Below are 27,590 nucleotides of genomic sequence, written 5' to 3' on the forward strand. Positions count from 1 at the left end.
GTGTTGGACTTCTTGCAAAGGGGCTGCTCAAACGCTCACATGCATTAAAACACCGGCTGTGAAGCGCTGCCTTGTTTTCTCAGCAAGACGCAATTTGAACCATGTACCTGACCTCACAAATCCGCGTGTAGTTTTTCCTGTGACGCGCGCGTGCCAAACATACTACTAATCCCAGGATCCTCACAGATAGAAGGACCATGATTTGTGACTGGACGGTGTTGCCGGGGGGAAGGTGGCGCCTGGGACCTGTTGGAAATGACAGCTAAGCAAGGCGGATTGAAGCACAGGGATCACAATAACAGCAAACGTAGAAGATAGCGAAGAGACTCCCTCGCAGCTGTGTAAAGGGTGTGTGTCTGTTTGTGATATCGCACAGCTTTAGCTGTGATAGCTAATGATCTCTCTGCGAGCTAACCCGAGCCGAGAGTGCGTGTGTGTGAAAGAGAGTAAGCGTGTGCAGCTATAGATTTTAAGTGTGTAATGTGTTTGCCCCTCTGTGTTTGTGTCTTGTGTTTGTGTGTGTGCTCTTCACTGTCCCCTCCCCACCTGTCATGTTAGCTAGCATGCTAATTTGTTGAAGCTAGTTGGCTAATACTGGCTAATAAACTGAAATTAGCCGGGTGAGTGTGGGCAGTGTGCCACACTGACCTCACTCTGGCCACACTGAAGTCAAAATGCTCTCTTATAACACCTGCAGAGCTCTTATATGAATATGTCACGCTAAAGCAGCTAATTGTGTTGTAATTCGGTTTTATCTAATTAGTTTATGTTGACTGAAGACGGCAGGCTGGCTAATTAGCTCGGATGTTAGCTTAGCAGCTACGTAGGTGCCGAGCAGCTTTCTCGATAATTGACCTAGATTAGTTTCAAAGGGTCAGAGGCCTTGTTGTCATTTACTACACTGAACTTTGTTTACTTGGAAAGTTTTGGACCCGTCAAGTGAAGTAAACATTGTTTTAAAGTATTGCCTCTATTAAACACAGTCACTACTAACTTAAAGCCACTTCAGCTTAGCCCTACTTAGTCTTTATTCCTGGTATGTAAAATATTAACATTCTGTGCACAGTAAATTACATTTCAACCTGGTTTACATTAACCAACAACTTGAATAAGGCTTGGTAATATGACCTAATCGAACATTTGACATCATTACATTCATTTTTTTGTCGTAATACTTCACTGACATGCTCTCCACTAAAAACATGCTCAACTATGAAAGAGTGATCATATCTGATGAATATTTATTGAATATTTCGAATGAAATCCGTCAGTGACTTGAAATGAAAACGACACATTTTAGTATTAAAGTAGAACATTTGACTTTTCTAAAACAAAACTTGTATTTCTTACAAACTGTTTTTCTGCAGTGTTTACATTGTACTTGTTTTCTTTCTGTTCAGCGTTGTTTTTCCTAAAACACAATATGTGTCCAAACAACGATCACGTGACAAAGGATTGAAATAAACAACATGAACAAGATTAGGTCGCTTTCGATTAATTTCTCGGCCCTACAATCGATTGCCTTGTGTTGGACAACGTGCAATGTTTTAAATGATATTCCTGGAAAAATTACGTTTTAAGTTGAAAAATTCTACATATTGTGTTAGAAATACGCAATGCGACCTCTACAGGTAGCATTCCAGCTCCTGCAATTGAACTTTACTATTGGCTGATGTGGAGGCAGGTGACATACTGTAGGTGGTGCCAGCTTTCAACACTTTACCCTGTTTAGGGAGTCAAGTGGAATAATAGAATATCGCAGATTGTTTATAACTGAAATCAAAGTGGATTGACGCAAAATACGGCGAAGTGCAGAAACTGCACTGTTTAAAAATGTCAACGCCATAACATTCAAATCCTCCAAGGGCCATCGGCTACCCTCTCCTTGCTCGTCCTGCCCTCTTCATCGGCTGTCTTTTTGCACTCGCTGCTCACGCTAACAGCTTAAACTGATACGGCTGTGGACCGTGTGGTCGTGGCCCACAAGAGACTGGTCATTTTTTACTTCTGGAGTCGTCGTCGTGGCTAAATAACCGAGCTAAACTTGCTAATCATTTTACGTGTTTTGCATAGGCTGTACGATGTTGATCGAGCATTGTTTCTGATTCTTTGTGGTTAGGTACCCTTGAAACGTACAGATTCTTTGTCCCTGTACTGATGTGTAACGCTGAATCACTCCGGACAAGTAACAGCATTTCACCCGTGCTCACAGATTTAGTTTATTCTGCATTTTTGGGCTTGCTCAGACTAGTTAGCAGTACCAGGATGAATGACTGTAAGTGCTAACACCATTTATGTTGCACTATGCTTGTTATTGGATGGTAATCAAGGCTGTAATTACGCCTGGATCAGAGTACCGTTTCTGTTATAAGATGTTATTTGTTCCTCAGGGATTGCCTTGTCTCATGATTCACACAAGGCTGCTAAAAACAAGGCAAGCATTATGCTGCAATGACACTGCGAAGGCTCAACAGCACTTAGTCTAAAAATACATTTTCTTTTATAACACAGCTTTATTTAGCTCTGTGTTTTGTTCTACAGTTCTGTGATTTAATAACCCTGGAAGTTGGGTACTTTGACGGCATCATTCATCCCTCAGGGGAGCCATATTCCCTCTCTTAATGGTGAGACTAGAGCTTCTGTGACTAATAAAGAAAAGACACTGACGTTCTGCGGTGACGTATCTGAAACTGCTTCTCTTTCTTCGCCCCTCACCCGGCTTCGTTTGTAGACATGGAGTCCCTGATGAGTGCGGTGGCGCCGCGCTCACCAGCCCCCGCCAAGAAGTTGTCAGAGGTGGACTTCCGGTCGGGGGCCACGCTGGATCAGCTGTCGTCACAGGTGTCTGAGCTTGTAATACTGGAACAGGGAGAGTTTGGAGACCAGACCGCCTTAGAGGTCCACACTGCCAAGGACTTTATCTTCAACATGCTGGGTAAGTCCACCTCAGTTTATCCGAAACCGGAACTTTAAAAGGAAACAAACTCTCCCTGTGTACTGTGTCAAGGTTTGATGTAGTGTATGGGCTGATATGTTTGGGGTGGAAGGGTGTTAAAACAGCATTATCCAATCATAAATCCTTCTGAAGCCTCATTTCTAATTTTTTTTTTCTGGAGTCAGAATCAGAGCCTGATGGATTAATATCCCTGTTTTTAGCATATACAGTGACGATCCATATAGGGTCATTGTATCGCAGAAATGTTCTTATATTACCAGATTTATCTACCAATCAAAGCATCTTTCATTTGAGTGTGGGGCACTTCTGTTTCTAGCTGCCACCAGCAGAGATTGCTGCATGGATTATAAAACGCAGATCTTTTTCTTTCTCCCCAATATCGATATTGATAATTAGCTTGTACATATTGGTCGGGCCCTTGTTAGAATTAAAACCACTATAGTTACTGACTGAGATTTTTGAAAAATCGTTGCGGTAAAGTTTGCATAAGTGCTCTTAATGTGTTTTTGTATAAAAATCTCTGTCATCGTTGAACAGAATCTGATTCTGAAGGAGAACGAGCCTCGGAGACGGTTATTATTTATTGTCTAGAGTTTGATTTACTGTCAATATTCAGTCCCGAACTTCTCTGTGGAGCTTATGAGTGTGTATTTTTAGTGCATATCTTTGCTTATTTAGGGTTTTTTACCTCCACCTCGCTCTCTCTATTCTTCACCCGCTTTGGCTCCGTTTGCAGAAGTGCATATTTTCAATGTATGGGGGGGGGGAAGAACAGTACAGCCCTTTATTTACTCAGGGTATGTCACTGAGAACAATGACATATCTTTTCCCAGGAACGCCCTGTTCCACTCTCCTCACGCACCGTGACACTTTTTCACCTGGAAGCGACCAAGTGCATCAATTGGATCCAGAGCAAGCCTCAACATGAGGCGTGCTGTGCTTCAACATGAAGTACTTTAAATCTCTGTTTTAATTGCTTCTCTTTGTGTTCTTTCTGTACACTATTGAAATTCATCAAAACATTCTGCTGCTCTATTATATCTAGGATTTAGGCAGAGGGTGTATTCAGCTACATTTCAAGTCCATTATTTGATCTGTCCTGGCTCCTTCAGTTGGCATGGAGACCAAACCGTACTGGCGCCTGTGACTGGCATTGCCACGGTTCGCTCTCTGTTTTGTAGATTATTGATGATTATTGTTTCACTATATGTGATCTTAGCAGCCCAGATGACAAATGGAAGTGTCCTGGCTTTACTAACCTATGATCGGGACTCTTTATTTCGTATCAAAGAGTCATTGGAGGACATGTTTCATGCCTGGTGACCGTTACAAACGGGCATTTCTGCCTCCGTTTGGGGTCGATCCCGACTCACAGGACTGCTTGATGCTGTATCGGGTGCCGGGAAGGACCCGCAGGAGATCCAGGAGATCCAGAAGAAGAGGCTCTCGGTCCGGTATCCAAGTGAGGCGAGGGTGTGCTGCGGCTGCCGGGGGCTCCGTCGTCTTTGGCTGCCGGGACCACGCTCGGTTCCTGCGCCGGATTCCTCTCCTCGATATGTGCGCCAGCGTGTCCTCGCTGCCGCCTGCCCGCGCTTCAACAACTGTCCTGGACCCTTCACAGTGCTGGAGCCATGGTCAGGGGTTTTCATCGCCATCGCCTACTTCCGTGTTTATGCCGGCTTTTCCAGCGTGGACCAGCTGGAGCTCACGTGACCGCTGGATGTGCCTTCGTCCAGTCCCGCTCCGCAACACGGACACTACCTCCGAGACGTCAATCCACGTTGGCCTATTGGATACTCGTTCAATGTGACTCCGACACTTTCAAGAGTCAACTGGGGACGTTTTTATTTGTCCAGGCTTTTGGTTGGTCTCTTTTAGGGCTGCTATGGTCTCTGTACTGTCTGTTTGTTGCTTGTGATGATTTAAACCCTGTTTGTGAAGCACTTTGTGGCCCCTGCCTGTGAAAAGTGCTATATAAATAAATTTTACTTACTTACTTACTTACTTACTTCTTTGAACAGGAAGTTTTTTTTTTACAGATTTTCCATTTTGCAGGTTGTGTAAAAAGTCTGTTTTCTGCTCCATAGATGGAGTAGTGAAGAGTGATCTCTGAAAGCCTCAAGCAGGATTTACAGTACAAGTGGGAGGTCTTTACTGGCCTATAAAAGCCCCCCCCCCTTCCTCTCTCACATCAGCACAGAATGATACCTGAGTGAGGACTACAAAAAAGTTTGTTTATGAGTTACACGCCTCCTTTAACTGTAGGTCTGAAAAATGAAAAGCATCACAAACGACCTTTTTTATTAGATCGTTTTATACTCTTAATTTACCCGATTAACTTTTTTTTTTTATAGATACAGGAAAGACGCAGACTCCCTTTAAGCAAGACATCGTGATTTCAAATCAGCCAAGGGAGGTTTAAAAGTCATTTCAATAAATGTATTCAGCCAGCAGTAGTTTGTGTGCCATACTGCTACATAGTGCACAGAATAAACACAGGCTGTGCAGGTATATGATCTTACGTCCTGCTATTAGCATTAATATTATGTTAAAGCTGACTGGAAGCTACTCAAACTCTGATTGGCCGCCGCTATCCGAAACGCATCCAGTCCTGCTTCCCTTGATGCTTCAGAGGAAAGGACCTCTCATTCCTCTTCTAACTTATTCCCCTGATTCCTTGGCAGATGTGACGATGATGCGAATGAGGGAACACTGATGCAATTTCAAGAGATTTGGGATGCACCCGCTCCCTCGCCCTCGTTTGTTTTCCATTTCACGCTTTCCGTGTACATTCAGTCAACACGCAGAAATCTGCATACCTCTTGTGAGCGACGTGAGAAGTGGCTCTCTTTGTGGGACACATTGTATGTTTCAGGTTTCTGAGGCAGCATGTGGGACAAACAAGATCAAGGCTGCATTGAAATCAAGGAACAGGTACAATATCTCCAATTGAATCCTTTGACAGACTCGTTGTTTTGGGCGAATCCAGAGGCGTACGCTGTGTGGCAGCGGGGAGGAACTGATTTAAAACTTTACATTCTGGCGTCTTTCAAATGCAAATCAGGTGCAATATAAAGAGGTTTGAATCGAAGCGTCATCCACGATGATTCACAGGTTCATTGTGCGATGCTTGGCTCTCTTTGGCTTCCTTGCTCCCTGACTCTCGAGCATAGCCTGAACTCCTGAGAGACGAGCGTGCTGACTCAGATCTGTACTGCTTTGAGCTTGTCAGTTGTGAGATAAAAAAATAAAAAAAGTGAAGTGTGTTTGTTTGTCCAATAGGTGGCACCCTCCCCCCTCCCTGCTGTCCCCCGTCCTCTTCGTTCTCCACTGGAACCAATACTTTCTCCGCCACATGTTTCGTCCTGCAGCCTTTTTAACTTCTGTCACTTTCTGCTGTAGTTACATGCTTGACCTACAGCGGTATTTTTTAATTTCCTTGTCTTTAAAGCTGGCGAGCGCTCCTCTCGGCCCGTTATGTGTCCCAGAATATCACACTTTTCCTGTGACTGTTCGTTTAGTGTTGTTCCATCGGTTGACGGATGGCTCCTGTTGGTTTTAAAATAGCTTCATCAAACAGGCCGCCTCACTCAGGGAGAACTTTTATAAATCAAAACGGCACAAAGGAATGTTTTTTTTTTCCCCATTTGATTGCATCACCAGGGGAGGAAATTATCGCCTGCCACCAAACGCAGAGTAAACATTGGCTGTGGCAGGTAAAAAGACGTTATGTTGGAAGTGTTTCATGATGACGATTAGAATACATGCATGCAAGGAGCCAGTCTGCGGAGATGTGAGTGAAGTAGTGGACAACAGTAGATTTAAAAGTCCGGTGGAAAAGTTCAGAGAGGGACGTTTTTGTTTGTGTAACTCCCTTTACCTTTGTTTTAAATGTGGGCGTGGCTGATTGTCACTTGTGACGAACAGTGTTAGTCCACATTTTATTTCTACAAATGACACCACTATTTTTTTTTTTAAGACATTAAAGGGTTAAAAGTGATGTGATCAAATCAGATAATTAATGCATTAACATTATGCCATCACGTACTGTTTTGTCCCTTCAGGGCCGCCGTAGATTAGCAACCGAAGGGTCTCTCTGTCATCCCAGTGATAAAAAAGAAAGACCCCACTTCCACTTTGAACGTCTCATTTTAATTCATTAAAAGCAGCTGAAAGGAGCGGGTGAAAGGATGACATGACGGACGCCATGCGGTGGATATTGCTTTTTATTGTCACCTTCAGTCATCCATGTTTTTTTTTGGATCAAGCCTTGTATGTACTTGTGCCTCGTCTTGTAGAGCCACTCAACGATGCAGCGCGGTCGTTCTTTTTCATCACCGTGACCACAGAGAGACTCTGAGAGCACCTAAAGGGACCAAACAGAACCTGATTCATCTAGAATTGAAATCAAAATGAGTATAATAAAATAATACTAACAATGATACAATAATATATACAGGACTCTTTGTTTCCCTTCTGATGTCTGGTCCTATGCTGCAGTCCTCCTGTCTGTTTGTTCATGTGACTCTGGACCTGCTGCTCACCTGACCATGTGGACTGTGCCCCCCCCCCCCCCCCCCCCCCCCTGTAGACACTGACATCACCCCACACATAGACCCAGCTGTGTTTTTCTTTACCTGTAAAAGGCAGGATTGGTAACTTCAGGTCCTGACACAAAATAATTCACTCATGTGCTCTGAAGAAGGAACAAAGACAATCTGTAGCAGTTGTAAAGACTTCGACCAATGTCTGCCACGAGTTACCAATCTGATGAACCAATCACACGCCTCGCTGTCTCCCTGCCCGTTCTCTACCCCTTGTTTGCACTAGATGAGTAAAAGAGTCGGGTTATCTTACACGTGTCACGATAAGGAGACTTGAGGCGACGCAGTTTCGACACATTGCGAGCGATGGGCATGTACGTAAGGGGGCGTGGCTTTTTTCAGGGAGCACAAAGGGGAGGAGTCTAAGCACGGAGGAAATGCAGCTTATAAAATCAGGCTAATTTTTTAAAAAGGACCAACCCTGCCTTTAATTTCAGAGCGTGATTGTAAAAGCAGCAGTGCAGAAGAGTAGAAAAGCTTTTTACAAGTTTTCTACACTTTCACTTTCATTTCCTATTTATGCATGTTGTGCAGGAGATCAATTCTCTCAGAATTGCTGTTATATGATGTTTTCATTCACTTCATCCATCCTTTTGAGTAATAGACGAGGCTTATCTTCACTGGAGCTCAGTCAGTCTCAAAAATCTTTGAGACTGTTGGTGGAGCACCAACAGTCTCAAAGATTTTTCGGTGAACCTCGTGCTCTGCGCTCCCTTGCTCCCTTGCTCGCTTGCTCGCTTGCTCCCTTGCTCGCTTGCTCGCTTGCTCCCTTGCTCCCTTGCTCCCTCTCCCTCTTGGTTCAGAGTATCTCAGCTTGTTTCTTAGCTTTCAGGGGTCTCTCCTTCCCCTGCCAATATTGTTTGCTGGTATATCCGTACCCTGCTCCTCACCGCCTGCTGTGACATCTCAGACTCTGGAAGGCAAAGAAAAAAAAAAAGAGAGAGAGGGAAAAAGTTTTGCACTTTCAACGCAGAGAGCCGGTTCTTGTCGGATTCTAAGAATATAAAGTGAAGCATGCGATGCTAGCTGCATAAGGAGCTCTACGCCTCTCAAGGCCCTGTGGAGGAGGAGAAGCAGATCGTCTTTAAAGAGTGGTCTTGTTACAGCACGCCGGCCTGCTGGATTTGGGACTCGTCACCGCTGTGTGTGTGCACGCGCGCGTGTGGGTGTGCGTGCAGGGATCTGTGCAATGATACTGAACACAAGCCGCTGTGGCTGTTTTTGTCAGGTTTTTCTAAAGTTTGAGCCGCAGAGGGATCCCCACCGGGCTCTGCTCACTGTCAGGATGAGGAAAAAGGAAAAGATTTAACTTGCGTGTACACACACAGAGAAGTGCACCCAGTGAGTTTCTTCACAGACTGACAGATCCAAGAAGAGGCTCTTATTTACGCTGCGTTTGAGTAAACACTGTGGTTTGCCTGGAGGCGAGCGTGGCTGGGCCCACTGCATGTTACTGTTGAAAAACAAAAGTCTGATGAAGGCAGGAAGAAATCTGCTCCGCCGGTGAAGCAGAAGGATCTGATGCTAACCCGAACCCAACTTTTCAGATCTTAAAGTTTGTGAGCAAGCTTAAGAGAGAGTTTAGTTCACAGTTCCCCCCCCTCACACCCCCGCCCCCGCCCGATGTCTGTGGAAAAAAAGAACGTCTTGATCCAAGTTTAAAAAGGCATGAACACTGCTCTGCCTCAGCCCAGATTCTAACATTTTTATCTGCGAGATGAGAAAAACAACCTGTTGCCTGCTCGGTTTTTTGAAGAATTGAGTTATTGTGAAGAACTGCTCATATGCGGCTCTCTCACGCTTCATCTGCTGCATCAGATCTTCTGATTGTCCCACTATGAACTCCCCCTTCTTGCCTTCCTGGTGGGCTTCTTACATCAGCCCCCTTTTTTCGTTTTCCTCTATCCTTCACACTAAAGCCACTTAATTTGATGCACATTTTGCTGTGAAGTCGTGATAAGTGGAGGCTGTTAGACGGAGCAGGCTGTTCAGCACCTGAACTTGTTATTTTATTTCAGAGTCAGGAGAGGCAGATGTCAGAGGTTCACCTTGAGCTATTATAAAAAATGAAGAACACAACCAAACAAAACAAAGCCTGCCTGTGTGATGTTGCAAGAGTCTCTGCATATTTATCAGTCCCACTGGAGCCTCTCCACACTCCTCTGTGATTGTTGGGCTTTAAACAGAATGCATTAGCAGCAGGTCCAATTTCACCCGTTTTTCTGAACTGACAGGCGAACACCTTAACGATCTTTGATCGATTAATCATGAATGAGCCAATATGTTGTATTGAAACCTCATCTTAGCACAATAGTTACTTTAAACGCTAAGTGTGTAAATACAAACAGTTTAAATCAATAACCCAACCAGGCACTCACTCTTTTTTTTTGGCTTTTTATGCCTTTATTGTAGAGGGAGGAAAGTGGATAGAGTCGGAAAGGGGGGAGAGACATGCGGGAAATGGGCCACAGGCCGGACGCGAACCCGGGCCGCCCGCGCGCGAGGACTGAGCCTCAATACGTGGGGTCGCGCGCACTGCCGCTGCGCCACCGGCAACCCCCAGGCACTCACTCTTAGCGGCGCTGCTAACAAAACAGAGCTAACTGGGCGCTACGCTGTTTCCAGACGAAAGGTTAATGCGTTAATGACTTGATGCTTCTGCTTTGAAGGCCAATGAACATTTCTACACATTCAGGAGCTGTGAGCACATAAAAGACGAATATGTACGAGCGAGTCGTTTTGATTTAGACAGACCAGCACAAAGGGCGTTCACAACTTCGAACCAATGTAACCGTACCCGGTTACTCTTTAATTATTTTCAGGTCATAGTCACATGACGACAGGTCCAATCCGTGATGCGGAGGCAACGTCGTCGTTTGGACACTTTTTGTCTTCGGGGAAGACGAGGCTGAACAAAAACAAGTCCAGTGTAAACACACAAGAAATGCAAGTTATGTGTTTGCTACTCTTTTGGAGAAGTTAATTACGACTTTAAAACTAAAATGTGTTGTCTTAATTTGATTTTAGTCTGAAATATATATAAAAAAAACAATTGATCAGATATGATCACTCTTTCATCAGACAAAAATACCCCAACTGTAATAGTTGAGGATGTTTACATTGGAGACCATGTCAGTAAAGTATGAAGGCAAAAACCAAATAATCGTTCATTAAATGTAATGGAGGTCAAAGGTTCAATGAATCGTGATATTGATCTGAGGTGCTGTTATAGCAGTAACCAATTTGAATGTTGTTGTAACGTCGAACGTCTGACTGTATTTAACAACGATCACCACAAGTCATTCAAAGAGAAACTGATAAAGATAAATGAAGAATTCTTACCGCTTGTGTTTGGATATGCTTGGGTTTGTTTTGTGAAAATCTCCAGGCGGCCTGTTTGAGTTCACATTTTCTGAAAAAGTGGAGCAGTCAAAAGACGGAGAGGATGGACTTCACTAAAGCTGGGGCGTTTGAAAACTGCTCAGGAGTCACAGTCTGTGTGTTCATGCATCTGACTGTATCTCCAGTTACATTGTGTTACTTTCAAAGGCTTCAACTTTGATTCAACTGGATTGTTTAAATCGGAGCTTCCGAAAAAGAAATCTCATCTGGTTGAATGTTTAGCATGACAGTTTCCTGTACGTCCCCTCTGGGAAAGCTGTTAGTACTTGTAGCCTCTGGATCCATGTGGTGCTGAAGCGGACTCTCACTCCGGCATATTAACACTGATCTGATGTACGGATGACTGACTCCCAGCTGGATGCCCACATCACTGCTGTGACATGTTGGATCATTGGCTGTGCCCCCACTCTGATGCTTCCACACTTCTGCTGTAGTTTTGTCTTTAACGCATGCTCGGGATGACTTCCCACAAGGCCACTCTGGCTGAATAATTCTTCGTTAATAGCATTGTGTCTTTGGCAGGATTTGATGCCTGTGCCATTGCACGACATATCTGGGTTTGACTAGTTTGGGCTTTGTTTCTGCTTAGCTTCCTTCAGCTCTGGCTCTCACTAATGCGGGTCATTGTTGTTCACTGACACCTTTCTTTGTCTTAACTGTACCAATCAATGTGCTGAAAACAGGTTGTCATTTAAAACCAATGGAAGTGACTAAACATGAGCACACAGACATCTCATCACAAAGTGATTCGTTGTATTTGATTACCGTTAAAATATGTTCACTGGCGTTACATGACTGATCATCTGCCGTGCTGCTTTTAATGGCCGAGGCCGACGTCAGGATTTCTGCTCTTGAAGAGTCGTCACGCGATGGCTGACGCCGATTTCTATGATCTTGAAAGAAAAAAAATAATGTTCCCAGAAGTGACATATCGCCCTTCACATTTTTAATACCTAAAGTGAAATTTCTGTGAACTGTGCGCAACTCCAATAGAAATTGTCTCTAAGTGCTCGGTGCGCTAATGGAAAGTGTGACTGAGGCTTGATGTAAAACTCAGGTGAATGACACAGAGTGAGAGAGAGCAATGCAGCGAGCACGTTCACTCTGTACCTGCTCACCTAGTGTGATGAAAGTAGGGTTATACTTTGGAGGATTTGAGGAATTGTCTCATATAATGTCGCTGATAGAAAAAAAGACAGTTGAGCTTTAACTCGATTTCAATTATTTTGCTTATGAAGCAAAATATGATTGAGGGAAGTTTTTAAGGTAATGAGCTTGTTCGTCTTTTCTCATGAGCATCGGTGCACCCTCAAAAATTGTGCATCTTTTTGTTTTTTAAGTTTACTCCTCTTGTTCCTCAGTTGCTTAAAAAAAAGAGCCCATTTGCTAGTTGTGTGAATGTTTAGGGAATCCAGAAGAACTTGCATTTCACCTGCAGAAGACTTTTAAAAACCCAGTGGGATTTGCAGGAGGAGCTGCACAGAATGTGTGAGGGCAAACCTGGAGTTCCTCCTGCCAGACGTCTTTTTATTTTTATCCGCAGCGAGTCAGTGTGGGCTGACGTGAGAGCGCAGCAGGATGTTATCTGAAGATAACATCCAGATTTATATTCTGTGACCAGCGCATGGTGCAGACACGGTATACAAGCGAGATGGAGACAGATACATGATATAAAAGTACAATTATCATTTTAAGGGTCACATATTATGCAAAATATACTCGATTGTGTTTTTCTAACACTTTTGTGTGTCCCTCGAAAACCTCCTCCAATGATGAGAGAAGTCCACCGTCTCCATCTTTTGCCTGCTTAAACAGGCTGTTTGGAAATTGTCCCCTTCATGACATCACAAAGGGCAGTAACCCCTCCCCCGGGTGGGTGACACTCCCACAGCTTGGTGTTTGTTCTGCCGACTCATCGTAAACAATCAGGCATGGAGCGAGAAAGTCCAAGCCATTCAACCCCTTCGAGAGGGGCGTGGTCAGACACAGCTCATTTACATATTTAAAGCTACAGGCACAGAAACAGTGTGTTCTGAGCAGGGCTGAAATATAAGGCTTTATAGGCTTGATTAAGTACAGGATCAGACTGGGTTTACAACAAGAAACTTCACAGACAAGATTAAGGTAGCTCTAAACTTGTTGCCCACTCAAATCCCCACCAGTGGTTTCTGTAGACTCACTGCATTGAATACCTATGGGTGTTGAAAAAACAGTGATAGAATAGCCAGCCGGTTTTTGCATTTTATTCACGAGTAGAGGCTGATTTTGATTTAAAATTGAAATGTTGGCTCTCCTTTAATTGGGCCCAAATGTAAGCTTGTGAGTTTATTCCGTCCTTGATTGAGTTCAGTGTAGTATTTTGCACATCATTTAAAGTTCAGGATCAGTTCAGCTTTGCTTTCTTAAGAGACCTGGCTACAGTGCTGCTCTGAAATCAGAAAGAAAACCTGCACTGATGCGCTCACCTTTCACTGATAATTGTCTGTCACTTAGTGGGACGAGCTCTCACTGTGTGCAAGGCATCGAAGCAGCAGTGAAGAGGTGAAAGACGCTGACAGCTTCCTGCATCCTCTCCCTCTGCAGGCGGTTCAGACAGACTCTCTGTCAACACCCTGAGCCGTGTGCGTGTTGTGTTTTTACCTCATGTATACCTCTGGTTCTGCGGCCTGAGACAACCCTCTCCTATTAGATGAAATTCCAGACTCCTGCTCATTCCTCTCCTTTAAAAAGTCCATTTTTCACCTAATCTCCATCCTCAATATGAATCCATAAACAACGAGCAGCCGGAATGGCTCACCTTTTTCAGCGTCTGGGTTGTCTGGGTTTAATCCTGCTATGAATGTGCAAGGCGAGGCTGCTTGAACAGCACAGATAACATCTGGTGAGGACAAAAGCAGTCAGGAGTCATTTGTATCAAAGAGACTTGAACGTCTGCTTTTGGGATGAGGCTGCTTTAAGAATAGTATTGTGGCTTGCTCTGCTGGATTAGGGGTTTATTGTTAAACATGACAGAAAGGTCACATGGCGGTAGGGGAAGTGCAACAGTGTCTGAGAAAATCATCTCAATGCGAGACAACAGCACCAAGGTGCCCCGACACAAGACGCTCGTCACTGTTTCAGCTGTTTGTCTCTCTCAGGTATTTATAAAGGACAAAGATTCTGTCTTCCTCTGATTACCAGACAAACAGTTTCACAGGCGTTTGTGTGTGTGTGTGTGTGTGCGTGTGTGTATATTTACCTTTATTAGATAGGACGGCTGAAGAGAGAGAGGAAATGTTTGGAGGAGAGGTGACATGAAGCTAAGGGTGAGGTGGGATTTGAACCCACTGCTGATGTGCTGAGTACAGTCGTGTAAACTAACAGCTAGGCTAATGGCGCCCTGGTGTTTGGTATATTTTAACCATTTAACCATTTCTGATGCAGTCTATATGAATATGTATTTTATTAAACCTAAGATCAGCTTTTTTGCTTCACGGTGAGTTTCCTGACACGATAGATTCATCAGATTTACATGACATAAGAAACAATGAGCGTTAATGAACTTCCATTTATTTTTCTGTTTGACAGTTTACTTTACATTCTGACTTTTTAAGAAGCAAAAAAATGTCGTCAAAGTTTCATTAATGTTCAACTTTGTGAAGCAAAAAGACAAACTAACCCTGTAACAGTGTGTCTCTTGTCGTGAGCATCATTTGGGAAAAAACATTTTCAGAGTAAATATAAGCTGAAAAATGTAGCACCTCTTTAAATTTACGATCTTTTATTTATTTTATTGTTTTGCTCCTATTCAAAGTCAAAAGACGACGGGTCAGTTTCACAATGTAAAGGTGCTTTAAGTAGAGGACGAGAGAAGAGAGACGAGCTCAAGCCCATAAACCATTTAACCTCTCTGGACTCTTTCTGAAGAGTTACTGTTCTGCTGGTTCGCAGGGTTTTCTCATCATCAAATAAACAGTTTAATGAAATACTAATACTACTATAAATGAAATAAAAATAAAATGAATTAAATTCTTGTTTCTTCTTCGCCACATTTTAAGAGCAGATTCATTCTGTATGCGAGACCTGCCCTTTCTCTCTCCAGCTTCAGCAGCAGCATCTCAAAGTCGTCGGCTTATTTAGAGGAATCCCATTTTCCGGAGAGATTTACAGAGCTATTTCTGAACTCCCATCAAACTTCGAGGTGTGCGGCAGAATATTCTCACTCCGCTCTAACCGCGATGAGGAGAAAGGAGGTCTTTCCCATGATGCCGCTGCCGCCGCCGCCATTGCTGCAGGGCGGTTTCTCAGCGGTGTCGCTCTGCAGCATCATTTTAAAACGCAGGCATCTTTGAATGGTCCCAAGAGGGTAACACGTGTATTCAGTAACGGTCTGCGGGAGAATGTCAGTCGCTTCCTTTTCAGGAAAGTACAACTTTTCTTTCTAAATGTAAAATCAAAAGCTGAGAAATCAAATCACATATCTGAGCAATGCACAGTCTGTGCTGAGCGTGTTTAGTACGAGAGGCCGAGCTGTGCTCATGTTAGAAATGCTTTACCCTGCTTTATTGAGATGTAACACAAACTCTCAGGACAGTTGGCAAAAAAAAAAACTATTTGTGGATTTAAAACTCACAATAAATCTTTTTTCATCCATCCCCTATCTATACTGCTTCTCCCGTTCGGGGTTGAGGAGGGCTGGAGCCGATCCCAGCTTTCATTGGGCGAGAAGGTGGGGTTACACCGACGGACTGTTCGGCAGTCAATCAGAGGGCTGATGTATAGAGACAAGCAGCCACACTCACATTCACAGAGTCGGCAGTTAACCTAACCAGCGTGTGTTTGGACCGCGGGAGGAAGCCGGCGAACCCACGCATACACAGGAAGAACATAAAGACCCCACACACAGAGGTTCCTGTCTAATTAGATTGAATTTGGACTACATTTCCCACATATTTCAATGTCACAGTCGAGGTGTTGTTGCTTGTCCTCTTCTCGTGTTTTAGTTTAAGCTTGTAGCGTCTGTCTCTCACTTGAATATTTGAATAGTCAATAACACTATTCCCTCTGCCTTTTCTTTTTTTCCCAGCGCTTGCTGTAATTTGGTATTACCTCCAGACTGTGGCTATAGTGCATCTGAAAGCTGTTTGATAACCTCCATTAAATAACAAAACAAGAAAGGACATTGTTTTATTGCAGATCGCTGAATTTAATTGGAACTATTGCTGGTGACTTTCCAATTTTAGTTTTCCTTGAAATACCCGTCCCTACTATTCAGTCTATGCATTTTAAGAGTATAATATTGAGACTTTCAGTATTTTCACATGAAAGCCGGTGGAGTTCCCGAACATTTCTCAAAGTGGATCTCAGAGTAAAGGTCGGCAGCAGCGGCAGATCCTCCTCCTGTTTGTTTATGGCAATCAAAGTTATCTCCCTGGATTAAAGTTGTGATGATTTATTGACATCAAAATCAGATATCGGATTCCCCCCCCCCCGCCAGCCTCATCTCCCAGAGCAGGTCATTTCAAAGACTCCAGTGATTGCTTCTTGATTGCAACAGCCACATGATTTTTAACCTTCAAAGATTCGTTTCTCATTTGACTGGATGCTGGAAGAAAAAATACAAGAACTCGTATGTTTTCTGAAGGTTATTTCTGATTGTATTTTAGGGATATTTAACTGGTGAGTGTGTTGAAAAGCAGCAACTCATCAGCTTTCCAAACGTCAGCTCTCAAAAACAGGAAATCAAACCAAAAAACTCAGCGAAGAATTCCTTAAACTAGAAGAAGTCCAAATAACAGAAGATGCAGCTCTCCCTCCACTGCAAACATGTAGTGACTTTAAAATCTCAAGACATCCTAGTGCTCAGAAAAATTCTCCAATCTGCTCAGTTTGTATCAAATGCTTCAATAGGTGGTTCGATTTAAGACCATTTACGTGGGTGTAAGTATACAGCAGAGTAGTGTAGCATGGAAAGTACAGAGAAGATACATTCATATTTAATCTCATCTATTTCTGTATTTTTTAAATTTTTAAATGTATTTTGAATGACACACATCCACACACACACACACACCTGGTGTGATCGTCCATCTGGAAGCATCACTAGTGAAAGGGTGTGATTGAATCTCGCTTTCTCGCTTCATGTGCAAATAAACACACAGCACTATATGATTAAAAACAGCCCTCATGCAGCACAGAAGTATCCTGAGTAATGTATAAAGCAGCTGATACCAGACTGAAGTGACTCACACAGATCCATGCTTCATAATATAGACCAGTGGGGGCTGTTGTATTATTCACCTTAGTTGTTTAGCGTGATGCTAGCACATAGTTTAAATTGCCATTGACATGCTAGTATACAATTAGCGGTCATTTACAATCGTTCTTTTGTTGACAGATGCTAAGTTAGTTTCTTTACTTCTCTACAGTCACCTGTAAGTCATGCTTTCTTCTTCTTTTGTTTTCTTTTTGATAGCAGTTAGCAAACAGCTTTCAGATGCGCTACAGCCCCCATCTGGAGAAAGTACAACATTACAACCAGGAGCTAAAATATCATTTGAAGATGACGTCAAAGTCACATTCAAACTTCTTCTACTTGTTTTTTAAAATGATTACGACTATTAAAATATCACAAAATTTCCCTGAAATACATGTGTACTTGAAATGAGGTCACCCTCCTTAAAAATAGAAATGAAACTCAGGCATATACAGACCTGTAAAAAAAAAAAAAAAACTTATTTTAAAGTGGAATCCTATCCTCAGGATAAAACACAGTTGTACGACTCAGTGTTTGTTGTTTGTTTATGTGCAGAGTTAAGACTCATCTCCAGGGCTTTGAGAAGCGTGTCCAAACATGCTTTGTAGGTAAGTAGGTAGGCAGGCCACCACTCGCCACACGCTGAGACGAATGGAGTCACTAATATCAATCAAATAGTAGATTCACAGACTTGGAGCTGGGTCTTGTCTGAAAATAGCTCTGTTGAAAAAAAAAACCCCAAAAAAACCCTGTCCCTATAATGGAAATCTAAATTCAAAGACATTTCTTACAGGATTAGGTTTAATCCGTGGCTGTGAAACAAGCCTAGGCCGTCTCCATTCCAGCTCTATTCTCAGAGTGTGAGAGTCTACAGGCATATATTTAGGATTGTGTCGATGTGTGTGTCCATGCATGTGTGAATGTGTGCTCTCTGGCAGATGCCCAGTAAAGCAGTGTGCCACTGTTGATTTGAGAGTTTGGATTAAGAAGTAGATTGGACCATCCCCAGACTTCTCCCCAGCCGGCGTGCAGATTGAAGGAGTTTTGCTAATTGATACAGTGTTTCATCTGCGCTCCTCTCTTTCTCTCTCTCTAACTGAAGCCTCAGCTGGAGAGATAAGATGCGGTTTATTCTCTTTCCTCCCTTAGCTATTTGACCCAGTTTATCAGTGGCAGATAGAGGCTAACAAATCAGAGGAGTCACAGTTCACGTTGCCCTTTCGCTGGCGTCCGATGATGTTTCTCCTTCTGACATCCTCTTTTCTTTGATCTGCTCCTTCAGTGTTTCGCCCCTTTTTGTCCGCCCTTCCAGCCTGTTACAATTGAAGTTTTGAAAGTCATGTGGCCGTTGCTTTGGTGATGAGTTTTCTTTCTGTACAGTCATGATGGAGCAGGAACAGGTTCTGCAGAACGGGTTCTCTTGCGGTGTTTCAAAATGAAGTCGATGCTGACGTGTAAAAACCTTCAGTCTGTTGAGTGTACAACCAAAACGCCTGTTTGTACAGCAGAAATAAACATGGTCATGGCCTCTTTCAAGGAACAGAATTGCTCTGCTAAGCTCATGATTGACGGGCGGTTCGTACGGGCTTTAAACCCGCCTCAGCTTTCAGCCTGTCCTTAGGTTGACCTCAGGTTAGGGCAAGGCAGCATTGCCAGCATGGCGATCGCCATTGACGGGCTTCTAGACCCCCTGCAGTGACATCACTCAGGCTTTGTCCATTTTTTTTAACAGTCCATGCTTTGAACTGAATTTGTGTGGTTTCATTTATTTCCTGCCGAAAACCTAATTCCCTGTTATTTTCAAAATGAAATCATTATAATGACATAATAACTGGGAACTTAATGAGAAGAACTTTCTCGGAATAAACTGTGTTTAACATCGAATGGAGTGAGCTTTAACCTGCTACACTTATGCTGTGATTTTTCAACAACACTGTGCGACTACACTTTCTGCCGCCTCTGTGACCAAAAGTTAACCGCCACATTCTGCTCATTTTAATCATGTCGTGTCGAGAGACGGCTTTTAAGATCACCTTCAGCAGGAAGAGCCTTTGGAAAGGAGGTGCTGATTTGTGCTGCTCCGACACCTTCTCAGACACCAAGAGTGGAGGTCCGGTGGTCAGTGAACGTCTCGGAGCGTCTTTCAGAGCACGAAGAAAGTTGACAGCAGGATGATGTCAGAGCGAGGTTATAGGAGTGGAAGGATGACGTGTGATGAAACGGAAACCACACTTCAGTCAATAAGTACAACAATCATAAATGTTGCTTTTGTAAGGGACAGTTTCATTTCTTCATTACATGCTATATCATGACGTGCCATTATAAATGACCAACTTGCATTATTAATAAACACTACTGGGCCACCAGTGCAGTGTTTTTATAAATCTGAGGAACGGAGATTCGTAGAAGATTTAGCACTCAGGAGAAAGGCTGAGCTGCTGAAGTGTTAGCAGGAGATGAGTGCGGCGTGAAGGTGCTGGCTAATCTCTTAATCTAACGGCACGCTTTCATAGACTTTATTTTTCTTCTTTTAAGAAGTGGCTCCCTAAAAAAAAAAACAGGCTTGTTTGAAATCGTTTGACGTCTACTCCAACGTCCCCCTTTTTTTTTTTAAGGATTATTTTTTGGCCTTTTTGCCTTTATTGATAGGACAGATAGAGTCGGAAAGGGGGAGAGAGTGGGGAGAGACATGCGGGAAAGTGGCCACAGGCCGGACGCGAACCCGGGCCGGACGCGAACCCGGGCCGCCCGCGCGAGGAGTAAAGCCTCGCAACATGGTACGCGCGCTGTTGCTGCCGCTGAGCTATCGGCGTCCCAACGTCCCCCTTTTTATTTCCAATCTTTTTTTAAGTCAATGAAAACCTGGGTGAGGATTGGCTCCCCAGTCACATGAGGATTTGTTAGCAAAAAAAAGAAAAAAGGATGCTTTAAGTACATGTCACAAGTTCAGCTCAGCAGCCGAATCATCCATGAGCAACTTCAATATTTTCCTAAAGTGTTCCACTGATACCACTCTGACTCCCATCATTGGCTTGTCCCACTTTTTCCACATTAACACACCTTAGATTACACACTCCATGCCTTCACATGAAAACATGCCATCAAGGTTGTGTGCCCATGTAATTGGATGAGTGGAATCATGTTAGCAGCTTTGCGCCCCCGGCCTTGGCCTGCCGGCTCGCTCCGACGCCCGGGGTTCAGCTTTCTGCAGCCACTTCTCTGCCCTGCAGGGGATAAACACTTGAGCTCAAGCTCCCACAATCTGTCCACTGCAAAGAGCTTTTTAAGTGTCAGTGCTTTACCTCTTGACCTGTAGTGGCTGTGGCTCACACTCAGCCCCGCTAAAACCAGCACAGGTCGGGGCCGTTGGATCAAGCTTTTTTTGCTCAGTTGCTTAAAGCTGGCAAAACATGATTTACTTGACTCCAGATCTGTGACTCCCATGGGCCCACAGCCTGGGAAGTTTACAACACAGCTAACTGCCTGTAAAGGGATTTGGAGGCTCCAGTTTCTCTTGTATAAACTGTTCAGAGGGGGGGGGGTGCCTTTTTAGCACTCTGAGAAATGATGAAGAAGCACGAGCTTAGAGATAATAAGACGGTCGTCAAAGACTTCCTTTTAGTGATTATTGCCGCATTCAAAGACCTCGGCAATTAACGAACTAAACTGCTAAAATGTGAGCCAAGTTGATGTGAACTAAGCATCCTTTAAATAATGAATCGTTGTCTTTTTTTTTTAGCTACAGTCTAAAAGGAGAAATCTAAGTGTTTTCCACTTGTAGACTTGAAGGGGTCAGCTCAAAGTGCCTGCATGAAATCAGAGAAAAAAAGTGATGAGCAATAACATTGTTTGATGTTAAGATTACATGATAAAGCACAATAAAGAAAAAAGTTAGAGGTGTGTATAAGGAATAACTCCCAGATTCTGACTGCTGATCTGCTGTTCTTCATCTGTTACTAGTTACTTATTTATAAGCTTTCTTTTCACCATAGCTGATAGTTATTGGCTCATCTGACTAATGGTACCAAACCTATCTAATCCATGAAATGTACACATGCCGAGTCAGAAAGCGTTGCTTGTGTACACATTTTTTATTTATTTTTTTTCGCTGCAAGACATTTGGATTTTGCAGTTTTTTTTGTTTTTTAATGGCTGTATTGTGAAACAGTTGAAATCGACGGGGGTGCCAGTATCGTGTGCATGTCCTGTGTAAGGAGGCTGTGGTTGGCCTGGATTCACTATAATACCTCATTATTACCTCGGGGGGGACATGTATTGTCACAGCTTTGCACATTTGGTATGTACACGGGTATGATAACAGGCAAAGGGAATGAACACAGACAACAGAAGAGTCCGGTCAGGATGGAATCTTAAGCAGAGCTTCATTAGCTCCTTTTTAAAGCGTGCCTTCTTCCAGGTCAGAGTCCTGTATCCCCGACCTGATGGCAGAAAAAAAAAAAAAGAAAGGACTGAGGTAATCTTAGATTACATGTTTATGTTCTGTGCTTTCTGAGAGAACAAAAGACATTGAAGACACAGGAGAGAATTACTTCCTGCTGATCTATCTTTTGCTTTCCTCAGAAGAGAAACAGACAGACCTCCCTCCTGATTTTTGCACAGCCTTTCTTCGCTGATAAAGAAGAATTGCTGTATGGCAAAAAAAAAAAAAACTGCACTCCAAAATCAAAGTAATCCCCATTCAGGGTCAATGTAAAAAAAAAAAAGGTTTTGATCTTTACAGCTCATATCTGTATGAGTTAAACTTGTCAAATGGCTGATTTTACTTTATAACGAAGAGGCTAAGAGGTATGCATTAATTTGCATGTTGTCACTCCTGTTTTTAAATCGATGTATGTATTATTTTTAAAGGGGCGGTTGCCGTCATGGGGCTTGATAACATCCGTGTTTTCTACCGTCTTTGAAACAGATGAGAAATAGGTGAATGTATTCCATCAAATATTTTTCAAAACACATGTACCTCACGGCCTCCTGAGCAGCCACAGACACTCTGTGCAAATCGAGTCAGTCACGCTGAGGATGCTTTGTGTTCGCATGTCCATGCTGAAGTGAAGGCTTGGCTGAGTACACACGTTGGGGGGGCGAGCCTCTCGTATTATCAGACGTTTGTTGCCCAGTGGTCACAGAGAGGTGGCTTGTTAATTTCACACTTCTCCTTGTGTCAATATTACTGCAGCGCTGACTCATGAATATATGCAGAAGCCGGATATTTCCCACACTCACTCACTTTCTGTACGTGCGTCTGAATATGAAATGTATTTTTAATGTGCGTGTGTGAGAAGAGAGAGCTTCTCAAAACCTTACGTCAACGTCTGCAGGTGAAATGAATTTCCCTCACATGCCAACTCCTGTGAAATAAAATGTTGCAGAGCCTGATGATTGTTTGTCTCATCCTATCCAGGCTTAGTCCAGAAGGTAGACCAGCGCCTCCCGGTGGCTAACGAGTACCTGCTGCTGTCGGGTGGAGCCAGGGAGGGAGTCTTGGACTTGAACCCGGAGGAGCTGGGGGACTACGCCCGAGGGGCCGACTTCGACTTGGACTTCACCCTGCTGGTTCCCGCTCTCAAGCTCCATGACCGCAACCAGCCCGTCACCCTGGATATGAGGCACTCCCCGCCGTGCCACTCCTGGCTCAGCCTCCGCCTCTGCGACTCCAACATCCTGTCCCGCTGGAGTGTCTGCTGCCAGGAGGAGAACGGACTCATCCACGAGGAGGATGAGGAGGAGGAGGAGGAGGAGGACAGAATGGGTGAGTAAGAAACGGTAGTGTCATCACTGAGGGATCAAGGGAGAACAGCGATACAGAAGGGAGTGATGAGGAAGTGGTTAAAGGGGGCACAAAAAGGATGAATGCTTGAAGCAGGAAAAGACAGAAAAGCAGCCTCAATATCCTGGAAAGAAAACATCAAAGATTAGTGGAGAGGTAGAGAGGAGCGGAATAGAAAACAATAAAAAGGCTCGAAGCAGTGCAAAGTAGAAGATTGAATTTTGTTCGTGTTTCGCCGAGATAATTTGATGCATGATGTTGTGATGCAATTTCGGCACCGGCAAAGCTGCAGCCCAGGCCCGCTCCATCTAACTCTCCAGGTGAGGCAGACTGCAAAGTGCCACCCCAGGAAAAAAAAACAAAGAAACACACACTCCAGCATTTATGAGTTTGACTTCACGACGGAAAAGTTCAAGTTTACACGGAGATATCAATCTGCCAAACACTGCGAGTGTAGAACTCCAGAGATGAGAGGAGTCGGTGACGTTTTATTGATATGAATCGCTTTGATTTTCAACTCCTCAGGTCGTAAATTTGCCACTTTCTCCGGTCGAGTTCCAACATTTCTCATGGTGTCTGGTGCTGCTGTGTTTGTGGCGGCAGGAGAGGCTGAGTTGAGAGAATACGTGGCCACTAAATGATGAGCTAGAGTCTGCTTGTGAATACCTTCTACAGGTTACACTACCCCACGTCACACCATCATTCATTATATAACAGCTGAGAGATTTTTTTTAAATTTTATGTTACAAAAGCAGAACGCTGGAATAAGTTGAAGGTTGCTGCAACAAATCCAGCTCTGATAAAACAGTCTCAAACAAAGCAGAACAAAGTCTAGTATGTTTAACTTTACAGGGCAACATTGCATTGAATGAAGTTAATCCTTTGTAGGGTAAGTGACTGTTTTTGATCATTTCTTCTGCACCTGAGGTCAAGAAGCATGTGATCCTCACTTAGCCAATCAGAAGAGATCACCCTCCGTCACAGATCCTGCTATTGTGGCATTTGAACCAAACATGGTAACTTCATCAATGTTTATTTTTCTACATGAAATTGTTTTGAAAAATGTTTTAACAGAAATAAAGTTCTGTTATGTTCCCCAGTAACACTCTGAGGTTGAAGTATTTCAATGAGTGCCCTATAAAGGGTTAACTAAAGGAGCCGTGTGATAGTGTTTCTGTGCTTCATATCCTGCATCCTGGAATCTTTGCGTTCATACCCGTGTTCCCCGGCGTATTGTTCACCTGAACGCCTCGCGAATGACCGTCGCCGTAATCCGTGATCATGAGTTCAAGCGTGTGTGCATTTCTTTCTTGAAAGTTACCACAAGCTGCGCGACAGGAAGACGTCATCACTGAGGAACACGGACGTGACTAAAACCACGCCAGAGAATCTGTTAGATTTACAAATCAGATACTGAGAGATAACCATAGAATGAAAACAGCTTGGCCTGGAAAAAAAACTTCAATGACTGACAGAACCGATGACGCTTGCTACTGGGGTTGCTGTGGAGCGGTGGAGTCGGTCGTCTCTCGATGATGTCCATGAGAGTGTCATTATTATTTCCTTTTATGTTGAGTTTGGTGACTCTGGCGTGCTTTCATTCCCACTCTCTCCCTTTCTCAGGTAAAGGCTCCATCCCCGCCCTGGGCTCTCCTCAGTCTCTGGACGGCTGCTACTTCTCTCCCAGCCTGGTGACAGACTGGTTCTGGGGGGTGGTGAGCGAGGCTGTGGACGAGCTGAGACGCAGCCCTCAGAGAGGCATCCCCATCCCGGACCGGCTGGAGAGGAACGGGCCTCTCACCACCATCATCCTCCAGGTACACAAGGCAACTATCTCGATAGCACAAGTCGTGGCGATCTCTTGAGGATACCTTCAGGTTGCTAAATAATAAAGCAGACGAAGTCAAATACTGAATTAACTTTCAAGAACTGACTTTGCAAATTTGCTTTTCATAGGAACAGAAATGAAAGACAGAGTAGCTGCTGTTCTAATACTTCCCCACCCTCCTGTCTGCAGGCGGGCTCCAGCAGGGTGCTGTACGACCTGCTGCCTGTGGTGTCGTTCCGCGGCTGGCCTGCTGTAGCCCAAGGCTGGCTCACCGCCAACCACTTCTGGGACGGCAAAATCACCGAAGAGGAGGCCATATCTGGCTTCTATCTGCTGCCCTGCTGCTCCCCGCTGGGCGGTCGGCCTGACAGGGAGTGGAGGCTGGCATTCTCCCGCAGCGAGGTGAGGGGGGGGAAATGAAAATGTACACTGACTGCGGCGCCATGTTTGATGTCTGCTCGTGTCATGTCAAATAGAGAATCAATACGACATATCCATCTGTTTTTCTTTCTTTTTCTCAGACATTTTTGAAGTACTTAAATATATACGTTAAGTCACTCTTCATATCTTGGCTCTTTTATATATCTTATAACCAGGTCCAGTTAAAGAAGTGCATCCCGTACCCCATGGCCCAGGCTTTCCAGGCAGCCAAAGCCGTTCTGTCTCGTATCCTGGCCCGACCACGCACAGGCCTCAGCCTCTACCACCTGCGTACCCTTCTGTTCTGGGCCTGTGACCGACTCCCTGCTGCCTACTTGTCCTGCCCTGACCCCGACACCCCAGGCCGCCTCCTCCTGGGTCTCTTGGACGACTTGGCTCACTGCATTCTCGGTAAAAACTGCCCAAACTACTTCCTGCCCCAGTGCAACATGCTGGAACACCTGACGGACAGCCAGGCGCTGCTCGTCGCCAGGAAACTGGCCCATGTGCGCTCCGATCCCAGCGAGCACCTGCGTGCGGCTCTGGACCAGGCGCAGCAGGCGGGCCAGCTGAAGAAGGAGCTAACGGCTAGCACCAACGGCCATGGTTCCCCTGGGCACCACCCAGCCAACGGCATCATATCACCTTCAGAGGACAAGCTGGCTCAGCGTCTGCAGCAGCTGGTCACAGAGAACCCTGGGAAATCCATATCTGTCTTCCTCAACCCGGATGATGTCACCAGGCCGCACTTCCGCATCGACGACAAGTTTTACTAATGAAGACATGCTGCTAAGAGGAAATGTGGAAGTATGTCTGTTTAGCTTTCACTCCGAAAAGCTCTGAGATCACACCAGAGACTAGAAATGAGGCAGGAGAGAATCTTCTAGACTCTGCACACTCCTAAGGCCGAACAGTGCATCGACGTTGTGCTGCTCGACCAACTTTTGAAACCAAAAACACTCACGTCCTTCTACTGACAAAAGACGTCCAATTTGAAGGACGTAGCACAAAGAGACAGTGATGTCACCCAGCTGTTGCCATGGAGACGGCCCTCTCCTAACGAGCTGGCCTTAACGAGACTTATCAGCTGGTGCTACAAAGACGAGGGCCGGCTTCAGTCTTGTGAAAGAAGTCCAGTGGAGATCAAAACCGTGTGTGTGTGTGTATGTGTGTGTGTGTGTGTGTGTTAGCCGAAGGGTTTTCGACTTCTAAAGTGAGGGGGAGAAACGCTCGTTGATTGCTGCATTTCTCCCCTGTTTTATTTCAGTTTAGAGTGGGTGATGGCGGAATTAGAAAGGAAAAACAAGGTGTGGCTGATGTAACTGAATGTAATGTTGAGACCAGAACTGCCGAGTCTTTGAGCGAAAAGTCTCTTTTTCTCTGCCAACTACATTTTAGCCCCCTTTTTTTTTTTTTCTCTCTTTTTTTTCTCCACCCTTCGCCTCGATTTATAGCATGATTTCATTAAAGAAAAAAATCTCAGGTACTTACATTTCTTATCTTTTTTTTTTTTAAATTAATATAATTGTTTTTTTAAGCTCTTTAATTATATTTCAGCGCCACTCACATTTCATATGGTGATGAAATGTACCAAAGAGGTTTAGGAAAGGAGAGAACAGAACAAGCATTATATGTGTGCGTGTGTGTGTGTGTGTGTATATATATATATATATATATATATATATATATATATATATTCCTTAACTTCAAATGTATCTACAGACTAACGGTCAGAATGTTAATTAACCTTTTGTCCTCCAGAAGGCCTGGTCACATCCTCATTGAAAGCGGCGAATCATTACAAAAAGTGGATTTGCTTGAAGGGACGGAGAGCTGTCACGTCATAAATGAAGACATCTGTAAGCTTATTGGCTGCCTCGCAACGTCTAGTTTGGTTTCACTTCCTCCGAGTTCTAACAGCTCAAAGATGTTTAGCCGAAAGTCACGAAAGATGAGTACAAAGTACAATTTACAGCTCCTAAAAATGGAGCATGAACTTATTAACTCTCCCCTCAGCAGCCAAGTTAATGAGTTTCTTTATGCCTATTGACAATTAGAAAGACGTTAACATGATTTTTTTTTGATTTTTTTTTTTACCAACGATTACAATTCAGAACAAAACTCGAGAGGGGGGGTGATAAACGGCCGAAGTTTCCACACATTTCTTTGAATGCACCGTAGTTATCTCTACTGTATCTTTTATGTAGACATGGTTCGGATCTAACTGCTGCCTTAATTAGCTCTAGTACATGCAGTCATGTTGAGAGGCAGAAGATGTGATGACGCCTGTCATAGGGCTGTCTGTGAGCTTAGCCAGCCGCTCGGACTCACATGAATAAGACTGTATGAAACATGGACGT

At 44.1% G+C, this 27,590-nt stretch overlaps 1 protein-coding gene across 2 annotated transcripts; it reads left to right on the forward strand.

Moving 5' to 3' along the window:
* tmem102 (transmembrane protein 102) lies at positions 1–26,716 on the forward strand. 2 transcript variants are annotated; one of them, XM_079370853.1, is made up of 7 exons: positions 1–350; positions 2,542–2,624; positions 2,732–2,935; positions 22,617–22,964; positions 24,606–24,799; positions 25,000–25,212; positions 25,407–26,716. In XM_079370853.1, exons 3-7 carry the CDS (start codon positions 2,734–2,736, stop codon positions 26,004–26,006), a joined length of 1,557 nt encoding a protein of 518 aa, XP_079226979.1. In that variant the 5' UTR covers positions 1–350; positions 2,542–2,624; positions 2,732–2,733; the 3' UTR covers positions 26,007–26,716. The 2 variants fall into 2 exon arrangements, with proteins under 2 accessions (XP_079226979.1, XP_079226980.1); XM_079370854.1 differs by lacking the exon at positions 2,542–2,624.
* The last annotated feature ends 874 nt before the right edge of the window (positions 26,717–27,590 follow it).

Source organism: Symphodus melops (genome assembly GCF_947650265.1).
Source record: "Symphodus melops genome assembly, chromosome: 20".
In the NCBI taxonomy this organism is placed as follows: Eukaryota; Metazoa; Chordata; class Actinopteri; order Labriformes; family Labridae; genus Symphodus; species Symphodus melops.